At 40.8% G+C, this 20,519-nt stretch overlaps 1 protein-coding gene across 17 annotated transcripts in view; it reads right to left on the bottom strand.

The window, feature by feature from the left end:
* LOC309626609 (acylphosphatase-1) overlaps window positions 1-20,490 on the bottom strand; it is a 44,034-nt gene extending 23,544 nt beyond the window's left edge. For 8 of the 17 annotated variants that reach the window (XR_014243317.1, XR_014243318.1, XR_014243319.1 and 5 more), the window contains exons 1-2: window positions 4,790-6,591; window positions 77-3,428 (exon numbers count right to left, since the gene is read on the bottom strand). Coding sequence is in view for 12 of the 17 variants with exons in the window: in XM_082387496.1 (XP_082243622.1) it covers window positions 77-3,365 (3,289 nt within the window). In the remaining 5 variants the exon portion in view is untranslated. Of the gene's footprint in view, window positions 1-76; window positions 3,429-4,789; window positions 6,807-14,210; window positions 14,309-14,625; window positions 15,047-20,160 lie in introns of those variants that run through there. The other 9 variants (XM_082387495.1, XM_082387494.1, XM_082387493.1 and 6 more) reach the window with 9 other exon arrangements.
* Window positions 20,491-20,519: the final 29 nt, after the last annotated feature.

Below are 20,519 nucleotides of genomic sequence, written 5' to 3'. Positions count from 1 at the left end.
GAACATGATTATCTTACTCCTCAGCCATTATTCCCACCTTCCAAAGCATCCATGCCAGTGAACACCATATACTTACCATTCTCAAGTAGAACATCCACAGCCATAGTTGTCAGGTCTTTAGTACAAGCAGCCCGAACATCCTCAGTAGGAGCAGTGAATGTGCTAAGTCCTGTTAGCTTGTTGATGTAAACCATTCTTCCCAGGGCTACATCAAAATGCTGCTGCCAATCCAAAGAACATGTGTTCGACTCTTCATTTTCAGAACAAGTTCTTGCTATAGACTCCTCACTCTGACAACAAGTTCCATTTTGGCCAGCTGTGGAATCTTCTCCGTGACTCACTAACATTCTACTCGGAGAGTCAGGACTTCCAATCTGTTGTTCTGAAGCCGTAAGAACATCTGAATCCCTACCGATAACTGTAGAATGATCATAGGGCAGTACTAAAGGAGTTTCTGACATCACAGAGTTCTCTGTTGTATTGTTGTTAGAATATGTTTCACTGTCTTTATTGAAGGGATTACCCTGTGTGACAGAGTCCGACATTGGGATGTTGCCACTTTCTGGTTTTTTATGCTCATTTTTAAATAACTTACAAGAATCTAGCGTTAACCCACTGGACAAGTCACTGTCTTTCCTACTGGAATCTGATTGTGGAAGTTCATTAAAATGACTCGTCATCTCCATTGTTTGAGTCTCTCTTTCGGAGCCTTTCAATCTGGATAATTTAGAGGCTAGTGATTCAGGTGACTTCTCAACATCCAAAGGCTTTCTGTTAAAATGAGATAACTCCTGTAGAGTCATAGGGCTTTCTCTTAAGCAAGGCATCTGTTCTTCCAAACAACTGTCTTCCTTGGAGAATGGTAACTTTTCTGAATAAAACATGTGACTTACTGGTTGACAACTACTATTTGAATCATCATGTTTCACAGTAGTGAGTTTACAAATACCAGAGTTGTCTAAGTGGTTTTTGTCTTTCCACAGAATGTCAGGTTCAACCTGAGGATTGAGATTGGTAGTGATTTCTAAAGTGATACTTTCCTCCACTTCTGTATTCAGAGGATTTTTAACCTTCCCATATTGCCTCTTAAACTTCTCTAAAGATCCTAGTTGTGAACTTAAGCTTAGCTTCTTATGAACTATGGGTTTGGCAGAACAAATCAACTTACCTGTTTTCTTAGTACCATTTGAAACATGTCTACCCCAAGAGAAAGAGGATGCGTCAGGTAGTAAGCAACCTGTGTGTGATTTTTTACTACTTTCCTGAAAAACAGCAAAATTTTTATAAGTTGCTATAGGTTTGTTCTCTAGCCCATAACTTATATTTGTTCTGCACAATCTTTTGTTGGGCAGTTGAGCAAATTCTTTACTTAAAGTGATGGTTAAATCTTTGGTGTTTGGAGTCTCAAATGAATGGCGTGTTCTATTTCCAAATGTTTCTTTGGCACTCACAGGACCAGGTTGAACATAATTTTTAAATAAATGTTCTGTTTCAGTTGATTTAGTTTGCTCATTTTGTACCACATGAGTTATGAAGCCAGTGGAACATAATTTAACTTGCCCATAACTAAAAACATTTATTCTTCCACAATTACTAGGTTCTTTTTTTCTTTTCTCTTCTTCTCTCTGAGCACCATGTGCTCCCGATAATGTCGTCTCAACAGGCAGAGGTTGGCATCCCATTTCAGTAGCATCTTTAAATCTCTCTGGTTGATTCTGAATTCTATTATTTTTCAGGATGTTGGCAGCCATGCCATCAGCAGTAGTACTTACTTTCTGTATTTCTAGACCTTCTCCACTCCCCTCAAAGTGATAAAGTGTCTGAAAAGGGCTTGCAAACATTTCTGAACTGGTTCCACATGGATTTTCTGAAGAGTTAAGTTCCAAGCAAGATTTTTTATGTTTCTCATTTGCTCCTGATTCTGATGCTTCAGCTGTCTCTTGTTCTAAGATCCTTGACTCTGAGCAAGCGCTAGCTTCGTTTTGTAAAGATGACTCCATTTTACTATGGGCTGGCCCATCGGATTTGTAAGTGTACAAAAATGAATCATTTGTCTTTTTTCTGATACCTTCTGAATCCCTAGAATTCTGTATGTTTATGTTTTCTACAGGAGCTTTTCTTTTCACAGCTTTTGATTGCAAATTAAACATTTCACAGGAATCCAAAATATTATTACATGCTTCTTGGAAATTGACCTGGTCACACTTCTCATCAGAGGACACTTGCTTCTGAAGAGTGGCACTAAATAAACTAAAATCATTTTCTTCACTAAATTCCTTAAGGTCTTCACTTGATAATTCCACAAATAATTTTTCTTTCTTTAAAAACATTTTTACTCCTTCCTGAATGCAAACCAGAACAGTATCCCAGTTCTGAAACTCAATCAGAGTTTTTGCTGGCTCCAGGCACACGTCATACTCACAGAAGTGGCACTGCATATTGATTACATATATACCATGGAGTTCTGGGTTAGACCGATGCCGAGGACTTGAATTCGTTTGCCTACTGGCAGAGCCGTTCTTTGGCTTGCATATAATGCTTTCTTTCCTTAATAAAAAGTCAATGAGTTTATGCAACTTTGTCCTTAAAACTAGCCTCTTGTTCACAAACAAAAACTGCATATTCTTATTATAATGTGCTTCAGAGCTGATATAGCCACTAAGCTCAAACTCCTTATATTTAAAATCTATTTCTCTTAACTTTTGGGACTTACCCAGTCCATAAATTTGACAAAATCGGGAACATATGTCTTTGGTTTTAGGGAGCTGAAGAACCATGGAACCAGAAACATCATTTCTCAAAGAGAAAGAAATGGAAGGGTGCATGAGTGAGAGAGCTTCTATCCTCTGCCTAACCTTCTCAAACTCCAGTCTAGGATCCATGCATTTCCTCCTTACAGGTAACTGATAAAATAGGTTATATACGGTGACTGTTGTCCCAGCACTTGGTCGAGTCAAGTCAGCTTCACAAGCTTTCAGGACTTTTCCATTCTGAAACAGCTTCACAAAAGTTTTCATTGACTTGTTTTTCTTGGATGAAATTTCCACAGCACTGGCCATGTCAGCTATACTGGCCAAGGCCTCCCCTCGGAAACCATAAAACCTTGGGTTCTCCAAGTCCTGTACAGAGTTGCATTTACTAGTGAAATAACGATTTCCCACATTGTCTACATCATCACTCCCCATCCCAAATCCATTGTCTATCACCTGAACTTGGAAGGTTTCCATGTTTACCCTGACAGCCACACATTTTGCTTCAGCATCAATACTATTGAGGGCAAGCTCCTCAACACATTGGCCTAAGGAGCATATAGCCAAACCAGAACGCAACCTGGCTTGTACTTCAACTGACAAGCACTTGATCATGGCAGGTAGAAAGCTGGTGAGAAAGCCAGGCACTGGTTCCCTTTTCTGACTGGAAATAATTGCCTATGGGAGGAAAAACAAAACAAAACACACACACACACATTTAAAGCTTCGGAGTTACACGCATCAACCATTTCTCTCAAGCTTTATAAAGAAATATTTGAGGTAAATGAAATCTCTTACTAAACCACATTGTAAAACAAAACAAAACAAATTATAGCTCTGATCTCTAGGCAGATCACACAGCTCTTGTTTGGTGCAGTGGATTTAACATCCAAAACAGCATTCATAATTTCATAATTTTTACTGCTCCTCTCTAAATCCCATATGCCCTAAAGTGAAATCAGAATCACACTTGAAGTTGACCTGCAAAGACATGTTCAAAATGCTAATCACTTCACCAAGAACAGATGCCTAAATTCCGCTAAGAAACATTAGCTAGAAATTACTCATGAAAAAAAAGTCCAAGCTAGTTTCATAACATTTATACATTACACAATAACCATGACTTTTAGAAAAAACTTATAATGAAGTGTTAAGACACTGTAATAACTAGGGTGAAGGAACAAGAGAAAATAAAATCAAATTATGTCAAGAAGAGATTAATAATTATTATTATTGGCTAAATGTAGTTATCTCAGGGGAAACAGACTAAGAATGGGAAAGGATAGGGCAGGAAAATTCCTTGTCATTATAAGCCGTTCTGCATTTGATTTTTAAATCTTGTTCATGTATTACTTTGGTAAGTTTTCAGAAGGCCCGTACTATTATTTTGTATTTTGGTCTTCACAGATGGCTTCAAACTACCTTGGCAATAATCATGATGGCAAGGGGCTGTTTAAACTTGATTTTAAGTTTTCTGGCAGGTAAAAAAAATAAGATTATAGTGCAATTAAAGGTCACCTCCCTTCACAGCTGAGAGCAGCATGGCGGGGGGAAACCTCTCGCAAGTGGTAGGGCTAGTTTTTCAAACCCGGTAAAATCAGAGCGATAATTGCCGATCTGATGATTTCTAACATCATGAACTTTGCAGCCGGCAAAAAATGAGAGGTAAACGTTTAATAAGTATTCCGACTGCTACCCAACTCAACGATTTCCTGATTATATCCCAGTCCTTTCAGGGCTCCTGGGACAAACGGGACGACTCCATCCGGGTTCTGAGCTAATAAGAAAGCTTCGGGGAGCAGGGCGGAGGCCGCCTACCCCGCCAGACCCAAGTTCCACCCCCATCCCCTCCCCCAGCTGGCAACCAGAAACCCCAGCCTGCCCAGGCTCGGGCGCCCAGCTGTAGGCAGGCCAGAGGGCCTCCCGGAGCCCCTGCGCAGCCGGTCCGTAAAGTTAGCCCGCAGCGGTCGCCAGGGCCCTTCTAGTGGTAGAAGAGCTCCCGGAATCATCCTTCCGTCGCGTGCTTTTCCCCAAGTCACCTCGTATGGCGCCTCAACAACTCCCTGACACCAACCGCCTCGGACGCCGGACGCGCGCACGTTGGCTCGCAAGGCTCGTGCACGCGAGGCTCATGCACGCGCGAGCCCGCGAGCATGCGCTTCTCAGCTACCCCGCCAAGAACACCCGCTCGTCCCTGACACCCCAATGCGCATGCGCACCAGGTGTTCCCGGCTTCGGTACTCATGTGTGCCGAGGTCTCTTCTCACTAGTACCCCGAATTCTCAATCCTTATCCCGTTTTAGCATGGCGTGAAAAGCTGTTTCTAGCAATTTTTACTTGTTTTTTCTTCTTTCCCCTTCTCTCATCTCTCCTTTGCACGTACTACCATTTAATTCAATATATATTTTATTTGCTTATCGTCTATCTTCTCTCACTAGAATGTAAGCTATATGAAGGTATGGATTTTGTCTATTTTTGTTTGCTGCTGTATCCCCATGGCAAGAACAGTGCCTGGCTTATGTTAGGTACTCAATTAATTAAAAATCCAAAGCCTTCCATTAGAGATCTATAGTATTATTTCAGAGCTGGAAAAGACCGAGAAACTATATAGCTCTATTCTTAATTTACAGATGAGGACAAGACTCCCTTCACTGACTTTTTTGGTATCTTCCCAATACCACCGCAGCTGTCTTTTCTAGTGGAACGAGAGTGGAACTCTAAGGGCATTGTGAGAATAGGTGTTTTGGGACTCGTTAACCAACCTTCAGTTTTTGCTTTGTCCTGTTTTCATTGAAACCTTGTATTTAAAAAAATTGGAATTTATGACAAACTTGTCAAACCCAATAAGCATTTGATATATACTTTTTTTAATGGCTGACTAAACCAAATCAGGAGATTATCTAAGTCTGATGAAGTAAAATGCTTATTGCTTGTATTAGTTTGCTAAGGCTGCCATATCAAAGTACCAAACTGGGTGGCTTGAACAACAGAAATTTATTTTGTCACAGTTCTGGAGGCTAGAAATCTGAGATCAAAGTGTTGAAATGATGATTTCTTCTGGGGCCTCTGTCCTTGGCTGGTAAAATTGCTGTCTTCTCCCTCTGTCTTCACACATGTTCTTTCCTCTGTGCACACAGGGCTGTGTCCAAATTTCCTCTTCTTATAAGAACACTGGGGCATAGTGGATTAGGGCCCACCCTAATGACCTCATTTAACCTTAATTACCTCTATAAAAGCCCTGTCTCCAAGTGTAGTCCCATACTGAGGTATCCAGAGTTAGGACTCAACATATGAATTTGGGGGGGGGGTGGATAATTTAGCCCATAACATCAATTTATGTGAATTCCTTACACAGAGGACAGGAATGACAGCAGAAACTCCAGAAAATGAAAAACAATTAGTCCAAAATATCATCTGAACAGCTAACAAATTGAACTTGTGGTATTTGTTCTTATTAGGTGCAATTTCCTGAAGAAAAGCTCATGGAAACTATTAAAAAGAAATGATTAAAAGTAACTGCTTTTTCTTTCAGACTTCTTTAAATTACCTCAAAATTCTCTTCCCAAAGATGTTTATTAAGTAAATACCTCTTATTTTGCCCACAATGAAGTTTACCAAAAAGAAAATAAGTATCCTACATGGAAGGTTCTGTGTTTTTATTGATTAGAATTGTGTACAGTTGTAATCCTTCCATCATACACATAATATACAGTAACTATCAAATATCTGATACTAAAATAACTTACTGACAAATTCTAATATTGAACACAATAATTCTATCTCTATTAAAAATAAAAAAACAAAACCACTGAGTATCTTGGAAAATTTAAATTCAGACCGTTATTTAACAATTTGGAAATCTGAGTAATCCAACTTTAAGATGACTTTCTCATTGTTGAAGCTTGCTCTGTCAATGTGTGATTTGGGACTTCCTCTTGTCTCAAGCCATTCCTGCATATGACGTACTTTGGAGGTGGGACCTTGCAATTGTCCTTGCACTGTGCCCTGGTCAGTGTTCTGGACCCAGCCTACTAATCCGAGCTTTTTACCCTCAGCCTAAGGGAAAGAAAAAGACAAGAGAGAGAAATCCAGTGAGATTGAACAAAACAAAATTAGACTACAATCTCTTGCCAGAATCTTGGCCTAGAATCAAGCCACTGAAACTAATTTGATATTGTCCAGAACAGTCAAAACAGAACTACAGCAAGGAAAATCTCATTGCTGATCTTAACATGCAGTGTTGACCACTTGACTCCATTTCCTTCTTCCACCCTATAAAACCAGAATTTTTCACTATGTCGTCAATCTGGTTAAGTACTAAAGATTTAAGACCAAATCAGATGCTTTCAAAATGATTCCCTAAGGCTGATTGTTGTTAGGATACTGGAGTATATCTTGTTCATTTTCCATCTCCTAATCAAGAATCTACTGGGTATATTAAATAGAAAAAGCATGAAGCTATTTGATCCTTCTTTTTTTCTTTAACCAAGACCACACCTAAATAAATCCAGATGATTAAGTGTCCAATATCTCTTTAAAGATCATTAGAGACTATTTTACAATTTCCTGGGCAACGCAATCCATTGTTCTCACTGTAAAGAAACTGTCTAACCCAAGGTCTTTATGTTGCATCCAAAGCCCACTTTCTCTCATCCTCCTAGAGAAGGAAAAAGCAGCTGGTGATCAGCCTCTAAACACCAAAGTTTCATGAGACTACATTAACTATTGTTTTCACTTGACTTTCTTCTGTCTAAATAATCACAATGTCTTTAATGTTGCATGAGTTTATGAAAATCATCTAATCACTGTAGTTGCTCTTTTCTTAGACTTTCCAATGTTCTTTCCTTTAAATCATTAACTGTGGAATGACTGAAAATTGGGGAAAGGTAGCAATGTTTTAGAAGCAATTTTATTTTTGTAAAATTTCCAATTAAGGATATTATAAAAGTTATTGATTGTTACATTCTATCTAAGGAGAAGGGGTTAGATTACAAAACAAAACTGGAGTTAACTTGATTACATGTCCAAATGCCAGACTAGTGACCTAGTAAATATGGGAAATTGCTGGAGTTGGCCAAAGAAAATGTTACGCATAGCAAAATTTGTTTGATGAGGAACTGAAGTATTCATCAAATCAGTTACGTTCAAAGCAAAGACATGTTTGCATAATGAACAAAAGAGACTTTGGTCAAATAAATAACAATTTAAAGGATACAGAGGAAATTAAGGAATGAAGAAAAATAAGAGATACCTACAGCATGATTGAGTGTTGTAGATTGTGGCATTAAAAAAGAACGCAGAGAATGGATTTGAATAAGACTCCACATCCAGCTGACTTTGTGTAACAACTGCACTCTTCTACTTCATATTAACCTAGGGGAATGGGCTATCCCTAGTTCTTAGTTACCTTATATGGTAAATAGCTATAGGAATGATTGTGTTGAGTTTTGAGCAGGAGGTTATAACAGTACTGCTCAAAACTAATTTATTTAAATTTTAAATTGCAATGTGATTTATCTGAACTCTGAGAGTGAACAAAACACTCCCAACTTTGGTGTTGAGAATGGGGATTTCCTATGGGTTTTATTTGTGCACTCGATTCTGTTATTTTATATATATATACACACACATATATATGTATATTTATTTATTTATTTGGTTGCACCAGGTCTTAGTTGTGGCAGGTGCGCTCCTTAGTTGCAGCTCACCAGCTCCTTAGTTGTGGCATGCGAACTCTTAGTTGTAGCATTAATGTGGGATCTAGTTTCCTGACCAGGGATCGAACCCAGGCCCCTTGTATTGGGAGCATGGAGTCTTATCCACTGTGCCATCAGGGAAGTCCCTGTTTTTATTTTTAAATGATAACATAATGTTGCTGAGTCACGTTCAGTTTTGAATATATATCTAAACAAGTAAGCAGTGTTTTCTCCTAAGAAAATTCCAAAAAGCTAATTCTCCTTCATAATAATATTTCTGCTTGGATGGTCATCTGGAAACATTTTAAAGAATATAATCACCAACTCTAGTCTCAATCTAAAAGGAAAGTACCCTCAAACTAATAACCTAGACTTCCACCTTAGGAAACTAGAAAGAGAAGAGCAAACCGAATCCAAAACAAGCAGAAAAAAGGAAATAATAAAGATTAGAGCAGGAGTTAATAGAGATAGAAAAAAGAAAGAAAAAAAGAAAGGAAGGAAGGAAGGAAAGCAGGAAGAAAGAAAAAATAAATGAAACCAAAAGTTGATTCTTTAAAAAGACCAACAAAGTTGTCAAAATTTAAGCTAGCCTGATCAATAAAAAAAAGAGAGAAGGCTCAAAGTAGTAAAATCAGAAATGAAAGAGGGGACATTACCACCAACCTTACAAAAAAAAAAAAGGATAATAAGGGAATAATATGAACAGTTGTATTCTAACAAATTAGATAACTTAGATTAAAAGAGCAGATACCTAGAAAGACTCAAAAACTACAGGAACTGAATTAAGAAGAAATAGAAAATCTGAATAGACCTATAACAAGAGATTGAATTAGTAATCAAAAACTGCCCATGATATGTCAATGGACATTTAGGTTGGTTCCATGTCCTGGCTATTGTAAATAGTGCTGCAATGAACACTGTGGTGCACGTCTCTTTTTGAATTATGGTTTTCTCAGGGTATATGCCCAGTAGTGGGATTGCTGGGTCATATGGTAGTTCTATTTTCAGTTTTTTAAGAACCTCCATACTGTTTTCCATAGATATGGCACATATATACAATGGAATATTACTCAGCCATAAAAAGAAATGAAATTGAGTTATTTGTAGTGAGGTGGATGGACCTAGAGTCTGCCATACAGAGTGAAGTAAATCAGAATGAGAAAAACAAATACCGTATGCTAATGCATATAGATGGAATCTAAAAAAACAATGGTACTGATGAACCTAGTTGCAGGACAGGAATAAAGAGGTAGGCATAGAGAATGGACTTGATGACATGGGATGGGAGGGCAAAGCTGGGGTGAAGTGAGAGTAGCATCGACGTATATACACTACGGAATGTTAAATAGTTGGCTGGTGGGAAGCAGCAGCATAGCACAGGGAGATCAGCTCAGTGCTTTGCGATGACCTAGAGGGTTGGGATAGGGAGGCTGGGAGGGAGGCTCAAGAGGGAGGGGATGTGGGGACGTGTGTATGGGTGTGGCTGATTCGCTTTGTTGTGCAAATGAAACTAACACGGTATTGTGAAGCAATTATATTCCAATAAAGATAGTATTAAAGGGCTTCCCTAGTGGTGCAGTGGTTAAGAATCCGCCTGCCAATGTAGGGGACACGGGTTCGAGCCCTGGTCTGGGAAGATCCCACATGCTGCGGAGCCCATGCGCCACAACTACTGAAGCCCACGTGCCACAACTACTGAAGCCCGTGCACCTAGAGCCTGTGCTCCGCAACAAGAAAAGCCACTGCAATGAGAAGCCCGTGCACCACAACAAAGAGTAGCCCCTGCTCACCACAGCTAGAGAAAGCCCACGTGCAGCAACTAAGACCCAAAGCAGCCAAAAATAAATAAATAAATTTATATTAAAAAAAAATGGGTAAAGGATTTGGAGACATTTCTCCAAAGAAGAAATATCTTCTTTCATGTGCCAATAAGCACATGAAAAGATGTTCAACATCATTAATCATTAGAAGACAAACAAAACCACAATGAGGGTATACACATACACCAGAATATTACAGAGCCTTAAAAAGGAAGGAAATTTGAACAGATGCTACAACATGGATGACTCTTAAGGATGTTATGCTAGCGAAATAAGCAAGTCAGGAAAAAAACCGAGTACTATATGATTCTACTTATATGAGTTACCTAGAGTAGTCAGATTCATAGAGACAGAAAGTAGAACTGTAACTGCCAGGGGCTAGGGGAGGGGGAATCAGGAGTTATTGTTTAATGAATACAGAGTTTCAGCTTTGCAAGATGAAAAGAGTTCTGTGGATGGATGATGGTGATGGTACCACAACAATATGAATGTACTTAAGGTCACTGAACTGTACACTCAAAATGGTTAAAATGGCAAATTTTACATTATTTTACCACAATTAAACAAAATGTGTTCTATAGTTTCCAAATATTTGGGAATTTTCCAGTTTTCTGTTATTGATGGCAGTTTAGTTTCATTATGGTCATAGGAGAACATGCTTTATATGACTGAAATCCTTTTAAATTCATTGATACCTCAAAACAAAACAACAAAAAACCACAATGAGATACCACTTCACACTCACCAGGATGGCTATAATAAAGAAGACAGACAATAACAATTGTTGACAATTCGGAGAAATTGGAATTCTCATGCATTGATAGTGGGACTGTAAAATGGTGCAGCTGCTTTGGAAAACTGCTTTGGCAGTTCCTCAAAAAGTTATACATGGAGTTATCATGTGACCCAGCAATCTACTCCTAGGTATCTATACCCAAGGGAATTGAAAACAATGTTTACATAAAAACAGGTACATAAATGTTCACAGCATCATTATTTATAACAGCTAAAAAGTAGAAACAACCTAAATGTCCATGAATTGATGACTGGATATATACAATGTGTTATATCCATACAGTGGAATATTTTTTAAACAATTATTTTATTATTTATTTATTTGGCCACACTGCAAGGCTTGTGGGATCTTAGTTCCCCAACCAGGGATTGAACCCAGGCCCTGGCAGTGAAAGTGCCGAGTCCTAACCACTGGACCGCCAGGGAATTCCCTATACAATGGAATATTACCCAGCCATAAAAAGAAATGAAGTACTGATATAAGCTACAACATGGATAAATCTTGAAAACATGTCAAGTGAAAGAAGCCAAACACAAAAGGCCACATATTGTATGATTCCATTTATATTAAATGTCCAGAATAGGCAAATCCATAGTGATAGAAATGAGGTTAGTGGTTGCCAGGGGCTGGGGGGATGAAGAGTGAGTTCTAATGGGTGTGGGGTTTCTTTTTGGGGTGATAAAATGTTCTGGAATTAGTGTACATCTTTATGAATACTAAAAAACCACTGTATTATACACTTTAAAAAAAATAAGTTTATTTATTATTTATTTATTTATTATTATTTCTGGCTGCGTTGGGTCTTCGGTGCTGTGTGTGGGCTTTCTCTAGTTGCAGCGAGCAGGGGCTACTCTTTGCTGCGGTGCGCAGGCTTCTCATTGCAGTGGCTTCTCCTGTTGTGGAGCACGGGCTCTAGGCACGCGGGCTTTGGTAGTTGTGGCTCGTGGGCTCTAGAGCACAGCCTCAGTAGTTGCAGTGCACAGGCTTAGTTGCTCTGCAGCATGTGGGATCTTCCCGGACCAGGGCTCGAACCTGTGTCCCCTGAATTGGCAGGTGGATTCTTAACCACTGCACCACCAGGGAAGACCTGTATTATACACTTTAAAAGGGTGAATTTTTAAAAAATATTTATTTATTTAATTAATTAATTAATTTATTTTTGGCTGCGTTGGGTCTTAGCTGCCTTAAGCGGGATCTTCGTTGCAGCGCAGGGGCTCTTCGTTGCGGTGCGCGGGCTTCTCTTTAGTTGTGGCGTGCGGGCTCCAGAGCACGTGGGCTCTGTAGTTGTGGTGCACGGGCTCAGTAGTTGCGGCGAGTGGGCTTAGTTGCCCCGCGGCATGTGGGATCTTAGTTCCCCGACCAGGGATCGAACCCATGTCTCCTGCATTGGAAGGTGGATTCTTAAACACTGGACCACCAGGGAAGTCCCAAAAGGGTGAATTTTATGGAATGTGAATTATATTCCAACTTTTTAAAAAAATCCCTTTAAGTATTCTCATCACTCATTCTAGGAGTGATGGAATTTAATTAAGAGGCTAGACGATATCAACACATAAAAAGACTGTAGCAGGGGCTTCCCTGGTGGCGCAGTGGTTGAGAATCTGCCTGCTAATGCAGGGGACACGGGTTCGAGCCCTGGTCTGGGAAGATCCCACATGCGGCGGAGCAACTAGGCCCGTGAGCCACAACTACTGAGCCTGCGCGTCTGGAGCCTGTGCTCCGCAACAAGAGAGGCCACGATAGTGAGAGGCCCGCGCACCCCGATGACGAGTGGCCCCCGCTTGCCGCAACTAGAGAGAGCCCTAGCACAGAAACGAAGACCCAACATAGCAATCAATCAATAAATAAATCTTAAAAAAAAAAAAAAGACTGTAGCAAAACAAAATAATTGTTAAAATGAACACATATAATAAAATGATTATAAGTAGTCAAGAATAAGCTACAAGTCTAATTAAGGGGAAAAAAGGATGACATTTTCCTTGCAGTTTTCCAAATCAATATTTGTTTTTCTGCATTCTTTTATTCTCTCTTTAAATTGAGGGGTGGGAGGCGCAGTAGAGAAAGATGGAGTATACTGCCATCTGGTCCTTTTCGCTCAACAACTTTAATTAATCTTTGAGGCTGCCACCTCCATTTACTAAATCACAGGAACTTACCATACATAATTGGTAGCAAAGCTAATTGGAACATAGCTCTTGCTATGACTTTCAGTAATTCTTTTTTTCCAACAGGCACTTTATATATGAGCATGAAACAGGAGGAAATGATTTGCAAGTAACTGCAAAAAGAGATAGTGATATTTAACATTCATATTTCAAAGATTCAGGTTTGAATTTTAAGTACCACAGTCCCAGGAATGTGACACGTGGCAAGTTCTGCAGTCTTAACTCAGTATCTTTGGGGTTGGAGATACATTGGGAAGGCAATAGCCTGATATCCCTCTATAGAAGACAGAAGGCAAACTGAGATTGCATCTGTGTGTGCCCACTGAGGGAGGATTAGTGATATTAAGACAGAGGCTGTCAATAGTTTGTTCATCCCCTCAACTACTCCCTAATATCAAATAGGAATACCAGGCTCCATGTTTAATGTTACCATTACTTACCCTGGAATGGATAAAGTATTTTCATTAGAAAAGCTTCACTTGGAAAAGGTAATTGTTCTTTAAAAGCTAAAATGAGTGGAAAGGAATTACATAGGGGAATGGGAGAGGTTGAAAAAGGAAAGAGGTCTGAAGAAAATGCAGCAGCTGCAGAGCAAGCAATTAAATGTCACAGGTTCACTTAAATGCCATCTCTTTGATCAATGTTAACTTTCCTACAAGAATTGTGACTTGGTTTGATGATGCCACAACAGGGAGAACTGGGGAAGCCCTCTATTCCCCTTTGGAAAAGAGAAGCTCATCCATATGTGTCTAGGTACTCAAGTACCACTGTTAGAAAAGACCAATAGTAACAGTAGACAAATTTTCCATTTGCATTGTGTTTTACCCACTGCAAAGCATTTTCATACCCATTGTTTTACAAACCACCTCTTTGCCAGCCAGCTACCAAATAGAAAGCTTCTCCAATGCATATTTTTCAGGAACATGTCTCTTGTTCCCATGCTCATAACCTAGGTATGTCCCCAAAGCCTGTAAGCCACATACCTGAGTGTACTTGCGGAAAAACACACCTTGCACTTTCCCAAAAACTTCATAATCCACTGATATCAGGGTGTCCCCTTCTGCCATACTCATGCTCAGACCTGTCAGAGACCATGAAAGCAGAAAAGTAAAGGGCTCATTATCCTATTCCCGGGCCCCCAATCCTGAGGCAGAAAGGGTCACACACACACCTCTCCATCGTTAACCACTGTGACCTCTCCCTGCCTGACCTTAAGGTGCCAGTACTTCGAAGTAAGCGGTCACGTGTAAGCGCGGGTGTGTGAAGTTAACAGGAAGACACCCGGGCAAGGGAGCCCACAGAGGCCTCTTTTGGGGCAATTACCTGCTTATCCAGTTACATCCCTACACCCATCCCCGGTCCCGCTCCCTCTCCATCCCTCCCTCTTCCCACGCGAACCTGGCTTCCGCGCCCCTACCAGAATGCCCTCCTATTAATATTTTAGGGCTAATCGAACTGATGGGCACGCCCCGGGGCCCTGTCCCAGGCTCACCCTCCTCGTCCTCCTCTCCGGTGGACTACCCCGGAGACCACCAGGCCAACGGTGCCCCCGGTTGCGTAACCGCCGCGCCCGGTAGCTTAGAACGCGGCTCCTCCTTCGCTGTCTCTCATGCCCATCACCTCCGCCGGCCAATCACGCACGGAGCGCTCAGCCCAGAGCCCGCCCAGAGGGTGGGATTTCGGGACGCCAGTGTCTAGTAGCTCCAGAGCCTCCGATTGGCAGGGGGGCGGGATCTGTCCAGGGTCTCGGCTATGGTACTGCAGACCGAGCCCTCACCCCACCTCGGTCACTAAGCGCACGCCTTTTTTCATTTTCTCGCGGGGATAAAGACAAAGACGAAGAAACACTTGAGATAAATCCAATCATTCTGTAAATATTTACTGAGAGCCTCTGTGTGCCAGGCACAGTTCTAGGTGGTTGACATACGTTAATGAACAAAAAGGATCCCTGGACCGGAGGAGATTAAATTCTGGAGACAGATGATAAACACTAAACATCATAAACAAACAAACAAACAAACAAATTAAATAGAAGACATACAACTTTTCTGCCCTTTTTCTCAGTTCGCCTCCAATTCTGAGTCATGCCTAAGTCTGGAATTGGTAGCAGCGGAGATAAGTGTATAGGAGGTCCCAGTGGAGGTTATTTCTCCCTTTGTGATTCTGGAAGCGGCCCACCAGAGTCTACATTACTAAGAAAACTACAAACAATGCTTATCTAAAGCAATCAATCCATCAATCACAAGCACAAGCAAAATAACCCATAATCACAACTGAATCAGTCAATCTAAGCCAAGTGACCAAGTTGCATGAATTTCTTTTGGGAGAAGGGAATTGTCAAGGGGAGTTGTGGGTGATGATTGTTAAAAATAGGGTCACCTTGCACCTATGGTCAACTAATCTATGACAAAGGAGGCAAAGATATACAATGGAGAAAACACAGTCTCTTCAATAAGTGGTGCTGGGAAAACTGGACAGCTACATGTAAAACAATGAAATTAGAACACTCCTTAACACCATACACAAAAATGAACTCAAAATGGATTCGAGACCTAAATGTAAGACCAGACACTATAAAACTCTTAGAGGAAAACATAGGAAGAACACTCTTTGACATAAATCACAGCAAGATCTTTTTCCATCCACCTCCTAGAGTAATGGAAATAAAAACAAAAATAAACAAATGGGACCTAATGAAACTTCAAAGCCTTTGCACAGCAAAGGAAACCATAAACAAGACGAAAAGACAACCCTCAGAATGGGAGAAAATATTTGCAAATGAATCAACGGACAAAGGATTAATCTCCAAAATATATAAACAGCTCATTCAGCTCAATATTAAAGAAACAAACAACCCAATCCAAAAATGGGCAGAAGACCTAAATAGACACTTCTCCAAAGAAGACATACAGATGGCCAAGAAGCACATGAAAAGATGCTCAACATCACTAATTATTAGAGAAATGCAAATCAAAACTACGAGGTATCACCTCACACCAATTAGAATGGGCATCATCAGAAAATCTACAAACAACAAATGCTGGAGAGGGTGTGGAGAAAAGGGAACCCTCTTGCACTGTTGGTAGGAATGTAAATTGATACAGCCACTATGGAGAACAATATGGAGGTTCCTTAAAAAACTAAAAATAGATTTACCATATGATCCAGCAATCCCACTTCTGGGTGTATACCCAGAGAAAACCATAATTCAAAAAGACACATGCACCCCAATGTTCATTGCAGCACTATTTACAATAGCCAGGACATGGATACAGAAGTTGTGGTACATATATACAATGGAATATTACTCAGCCATAAAAAGGAACGAAATTGAGTCATTTGTTGAGATGTGGATGGATCTAGAGACTGTCGTACAGAGTGAAGTGGGTCGGAGGGAGAGAAACAAATATCGTATATTAACGCATGTGTGTGGAACCTAGAAGAATGGTACAGATGAGCCGGTTTGCAGGGCAGAGGTTGAGACACAGATGTGGAGAGCGGACATATGGACACCAAGGGGGGAAAACTGCGGTGGGGTGGGGATGGTGGTGTGCTGAATTGGGTGATGGGGATTGACATGTATACACTGATTTGTATGGGATTGATGATTAATAAGAACCTGCAGTATAAAAAAACAAACAAACAAAACAACTAATACTAAACTTTCATTGGGTTACCTGTATGGAAATATGTTAATATAAATGTTTCAGACATTATGTGAAATTTCTAAAAATCTTATATGTTCTGGTATAATGTTATAAGTCATAATTCTAGTATTACTTTAAAATGTATATCTCAGAAAAAACTAAATTTCCTTGTCAATTGCAAAAAAAAAAAAAAAATAGGGTCACCTTATAGATAACTAATGAGAACATACTGTATAGCACAGCATGTATAGCACAGGGAACTCTACTTAATGCACTGTGGTGACCTAAATGGGAAGGAAATCCAAAAAAAGAGGGGACATATGTATATGTATAGCTGATTCATTTTGCTGTACAGTAGAAACTAACACAACACTGGAAAGCAACTATACTCCAATAAAAATTAATTTAAAAAAAAAGTAGGGTCACCTTGAAGGCATTTGAATACAGATACCCTTAAGATTAAGAATGTGTATGAAGGAAAACTGTGGTGTTTATTGTTGCTCTTTGGAGTGCTTGTGTACCTTACATCCCTTCATAACATAAGACTCCATTTGTGAATATGCCAGGTTGGCAGACTTGGCAAGGTGAGATGGCTTTGCAATGGAAGCCATGGAGATTCATTATTCCATTAGTTCCCCACTACAAAGTGAGGATCCAGATCCTGGAGAATCATATAACCTCAGTGCTGGCATTGGGGTGGGAGTGGGGTGGGAAGCTGAACTGAATTGTTACGCTTGGTAATATTTGAAAATAATGCTGAACAGAGTAACTGGCTGATGTTATTTAAAATTTATTTTTTAAAAACTAGTTTCTCTGTAGAATTAACCTATTGAGTATCTACTATGTATATACACTGCAGGATATACAAAGATGGATGGTATATCATCTTTGCCCTCAAAGAGTTTTTTATTTAGTGTAAGGGACAAATACGCGTGCAAATGATGACAATACAATGCACAACATGCTAATTCAATTCCACAAGCATCCATTGAGAGCTCATCATGAGCCAGCCCTGTGCTATAACAAGGACAGAAAATATTATGAGAACACAAAGGAGCAAAGAGATTCATTCTGGCTGGGAAGACTGGGAAAGCATTCTTGGAGGAACCAACATATTACCCAAGGTTACACAGCCACAAACAGTAAGTGATGGAGCTGGGATTTAGCTCCAAGCAGTCTGAGTACAGAACCTACTCCCATGAATGCTATGCTCCGCCACCTCCCAGTACGTGGAGCTTGGAGTAAGGCCACTGAGGTAAGAAAGAGCAAGTAGTCAGGTGTGGCTGGACCAGGGTTTCTCAACCCTGGCTGCACATTAGGACCTTGGGGAAAGCTTTGTAAAATACTGATACCCAGGCCTCACTCCCAGAAATTGCTTTCCAGGTAGTCCTAAAGCACAGCCAAGGTTCAGATGCCCTGGGCTAGCCTCTGGGGAGGCAAGACTGGAAAGGTAGGCTGGACCTAATCTGGCAAGCTGAAATACCATGCTAAGTTACCCTTTTCAACTTTATCCTATAGGTAAAGAAGAAGCCACTGGGTAGGAGAATTATGGGGTCAGAAGTATTCAGGATAATTATTCTGGCAGCAGCCAGAAGGATAGGTTTGGGGAGCAGATGAATAGCAGTTAGGAGAGTGGTGCCATCCCAGTGAGAAGTGAGGAAGAAACTCACCTAGGGTTGTAGAAATGTAAAGGAGGGGACATATATGAGACATCGCAGAGCAACTTCAACAGAGCCTGCTGACCAGTTAGAGAGAGGGGGTGACAAAGTGGGAGGAGTAGAAGATAACTGATGCTTTCAGCATGAGAGGGAACACTGGAGAAGTAGATTGGGGAATGCGGAGGTGTTCACAACTTCGTTTTCAGTCATATTGAGTTTGAGGTTCCTGAGGAACATTCATGTGCAAGTGCTACATGGGAATTTGGAAATTTGAGTCCGTAATTAAGGAGAGAGAACTAAGCTAGATATCATTTAAACATAGGTGAGACCTGAAATTTCAGCATTTGGCTGAAATCATTAAGGAAGAGAATGTCTGAAACTACATTTATATGAGAAATACGAGGGCCTTGGAGAACATCTACATTTGGGGGGCAGGTGAGGAAAAGACATAAATGCAAGGACATGAAAGAAGAAACCAAGAAGGCACACAGGAGCAAGTGAGAAGAGAGTTCCAACAGAGAGAAAAATCAATGTCAAATGAGTAGGCCGAAGAAATAGCAGTTTTTGTCTTTAGGGTCATTGGAAGGTCACTGGTAGCCTAGCAGTTAAATAAAGCGGACAGAGGGGAACCAGACCACAATGGACTGGACAATGAGGGGGAGTCGAGGAAGTGGGGGCAGGAAATGTACAGTTTTCTATTAAGAAGTGGAGAAGAGGAGAAAGGAATGGGACCCTAAGGTGAAAGATGTGGTCAAGGGAAATGAGGTTTTTTTTGCAGGGCAAAGTTAAGCATATTTTAAAACCACAGAAGAGTGTGTGGATAGATATAACTTGAAGTTATCAAGATGCAGGGGTAAAGTGAGTCAATTCCTGGAGGGTACTGAAAGGGACTAAGTCAAGAGAACTCAAGGAAAGACAAAGATTCTTCTTCCTCATAAAAAAGAGGGAAAGAAGTCAAGACGGAGGGAGGCACCCTGGGAAATTCTGCCAGGCTGGAGGGGAGCTTCTGGAGTTGATGACAGGCAAGCCCCATGCTGAGATAATTGGGACCTTGAGAAGAGTGGGAAATGTCTGGAAATGCATACATAGAGAAGGCAGTGGAGAGTCAACTAGGAAAGAAAACAAGGCATAAAAGGACTGCCTTGGAGCACCACCAAGGCATTTCTTTATAACATGTAAAAGCTGTATTATGACATGTTGAAGTATTAACACCGACCACTGCTGTCTGTATTATTTTCCATGTGCATGAATCTTTTAAGTAGTTACAGGGAAAAAAGTAAGTTGCCTGTTCCAAAGAGCTTACACAAATGAATTTAAGTATGAAGACAAACTCTCTTCTGATGTTAGCAAGTTATGGAGTATCTTTAGCGCTGAAACCAGGCTATACTGAGCATTTTCTATCTGGTAGTGAACTTTATTATCATTACACTTGTCTGAGTCATTCTTGGGCCCTAAGAAGAGAGGGCCAGAGCTACCACGTGAGAGTAAAACATTATATCAAAATAATTAGATTGGCTACAAAAACTTCCCCCCTTCTGCGTAGCAAAACCTAGCCGAGTTGCTAAAATTTGACGCAAGCTACAAACTATTTGCGACGAAAAGCATGGAGAGATAGTATACAGCCGTACCTGGGGCCCGTACAAGGCAGCCGAACGTGCTAAGAAAGGCTATCAGCAGGCCCACTCCCGCTAAGGGGGCAGACACCGGAATCCTGCGGCAGAATGACTTGAGGGCACATCTAGGCGCTCCGTCTTTTGCCAGAGAAGGGCACACCCCAGGATCTGAGACCATCGCTCTGAGAAAAATCCAAGCTCTTTGATGGAGCCCCAGAAAAGCCTCTCCCACCCCATTCCCCCGTCCCCTAAGGGAAGAGCTGGACGGAGCTGCAGAGTTGGCGGGACACCGGGTCAAGCGACACTCTGGTCGACCGCGCCCGCGCCCGGGGCGGCGCCCGGTGGTGTGCGGACTGCGCTTGCGCACGCCTCAC

The sequence above is a fragment of the Balaenoptera borealis genome (assembly GCF_965194805.1).
Source record: "Balaenoptera borealis genome assembly, chromosome: 3".
In the NCBI taxonomy this organism is placed as follows: Eukaryota; Metazoa; Chordata; class Mammalia; order Artiodactyla; family Balaenopteridae; genus Balaenoptera; species Balaenoptera borealis.
This window is presented reverse-complemented; position numbering and strand designations above follow the sequence as displayed.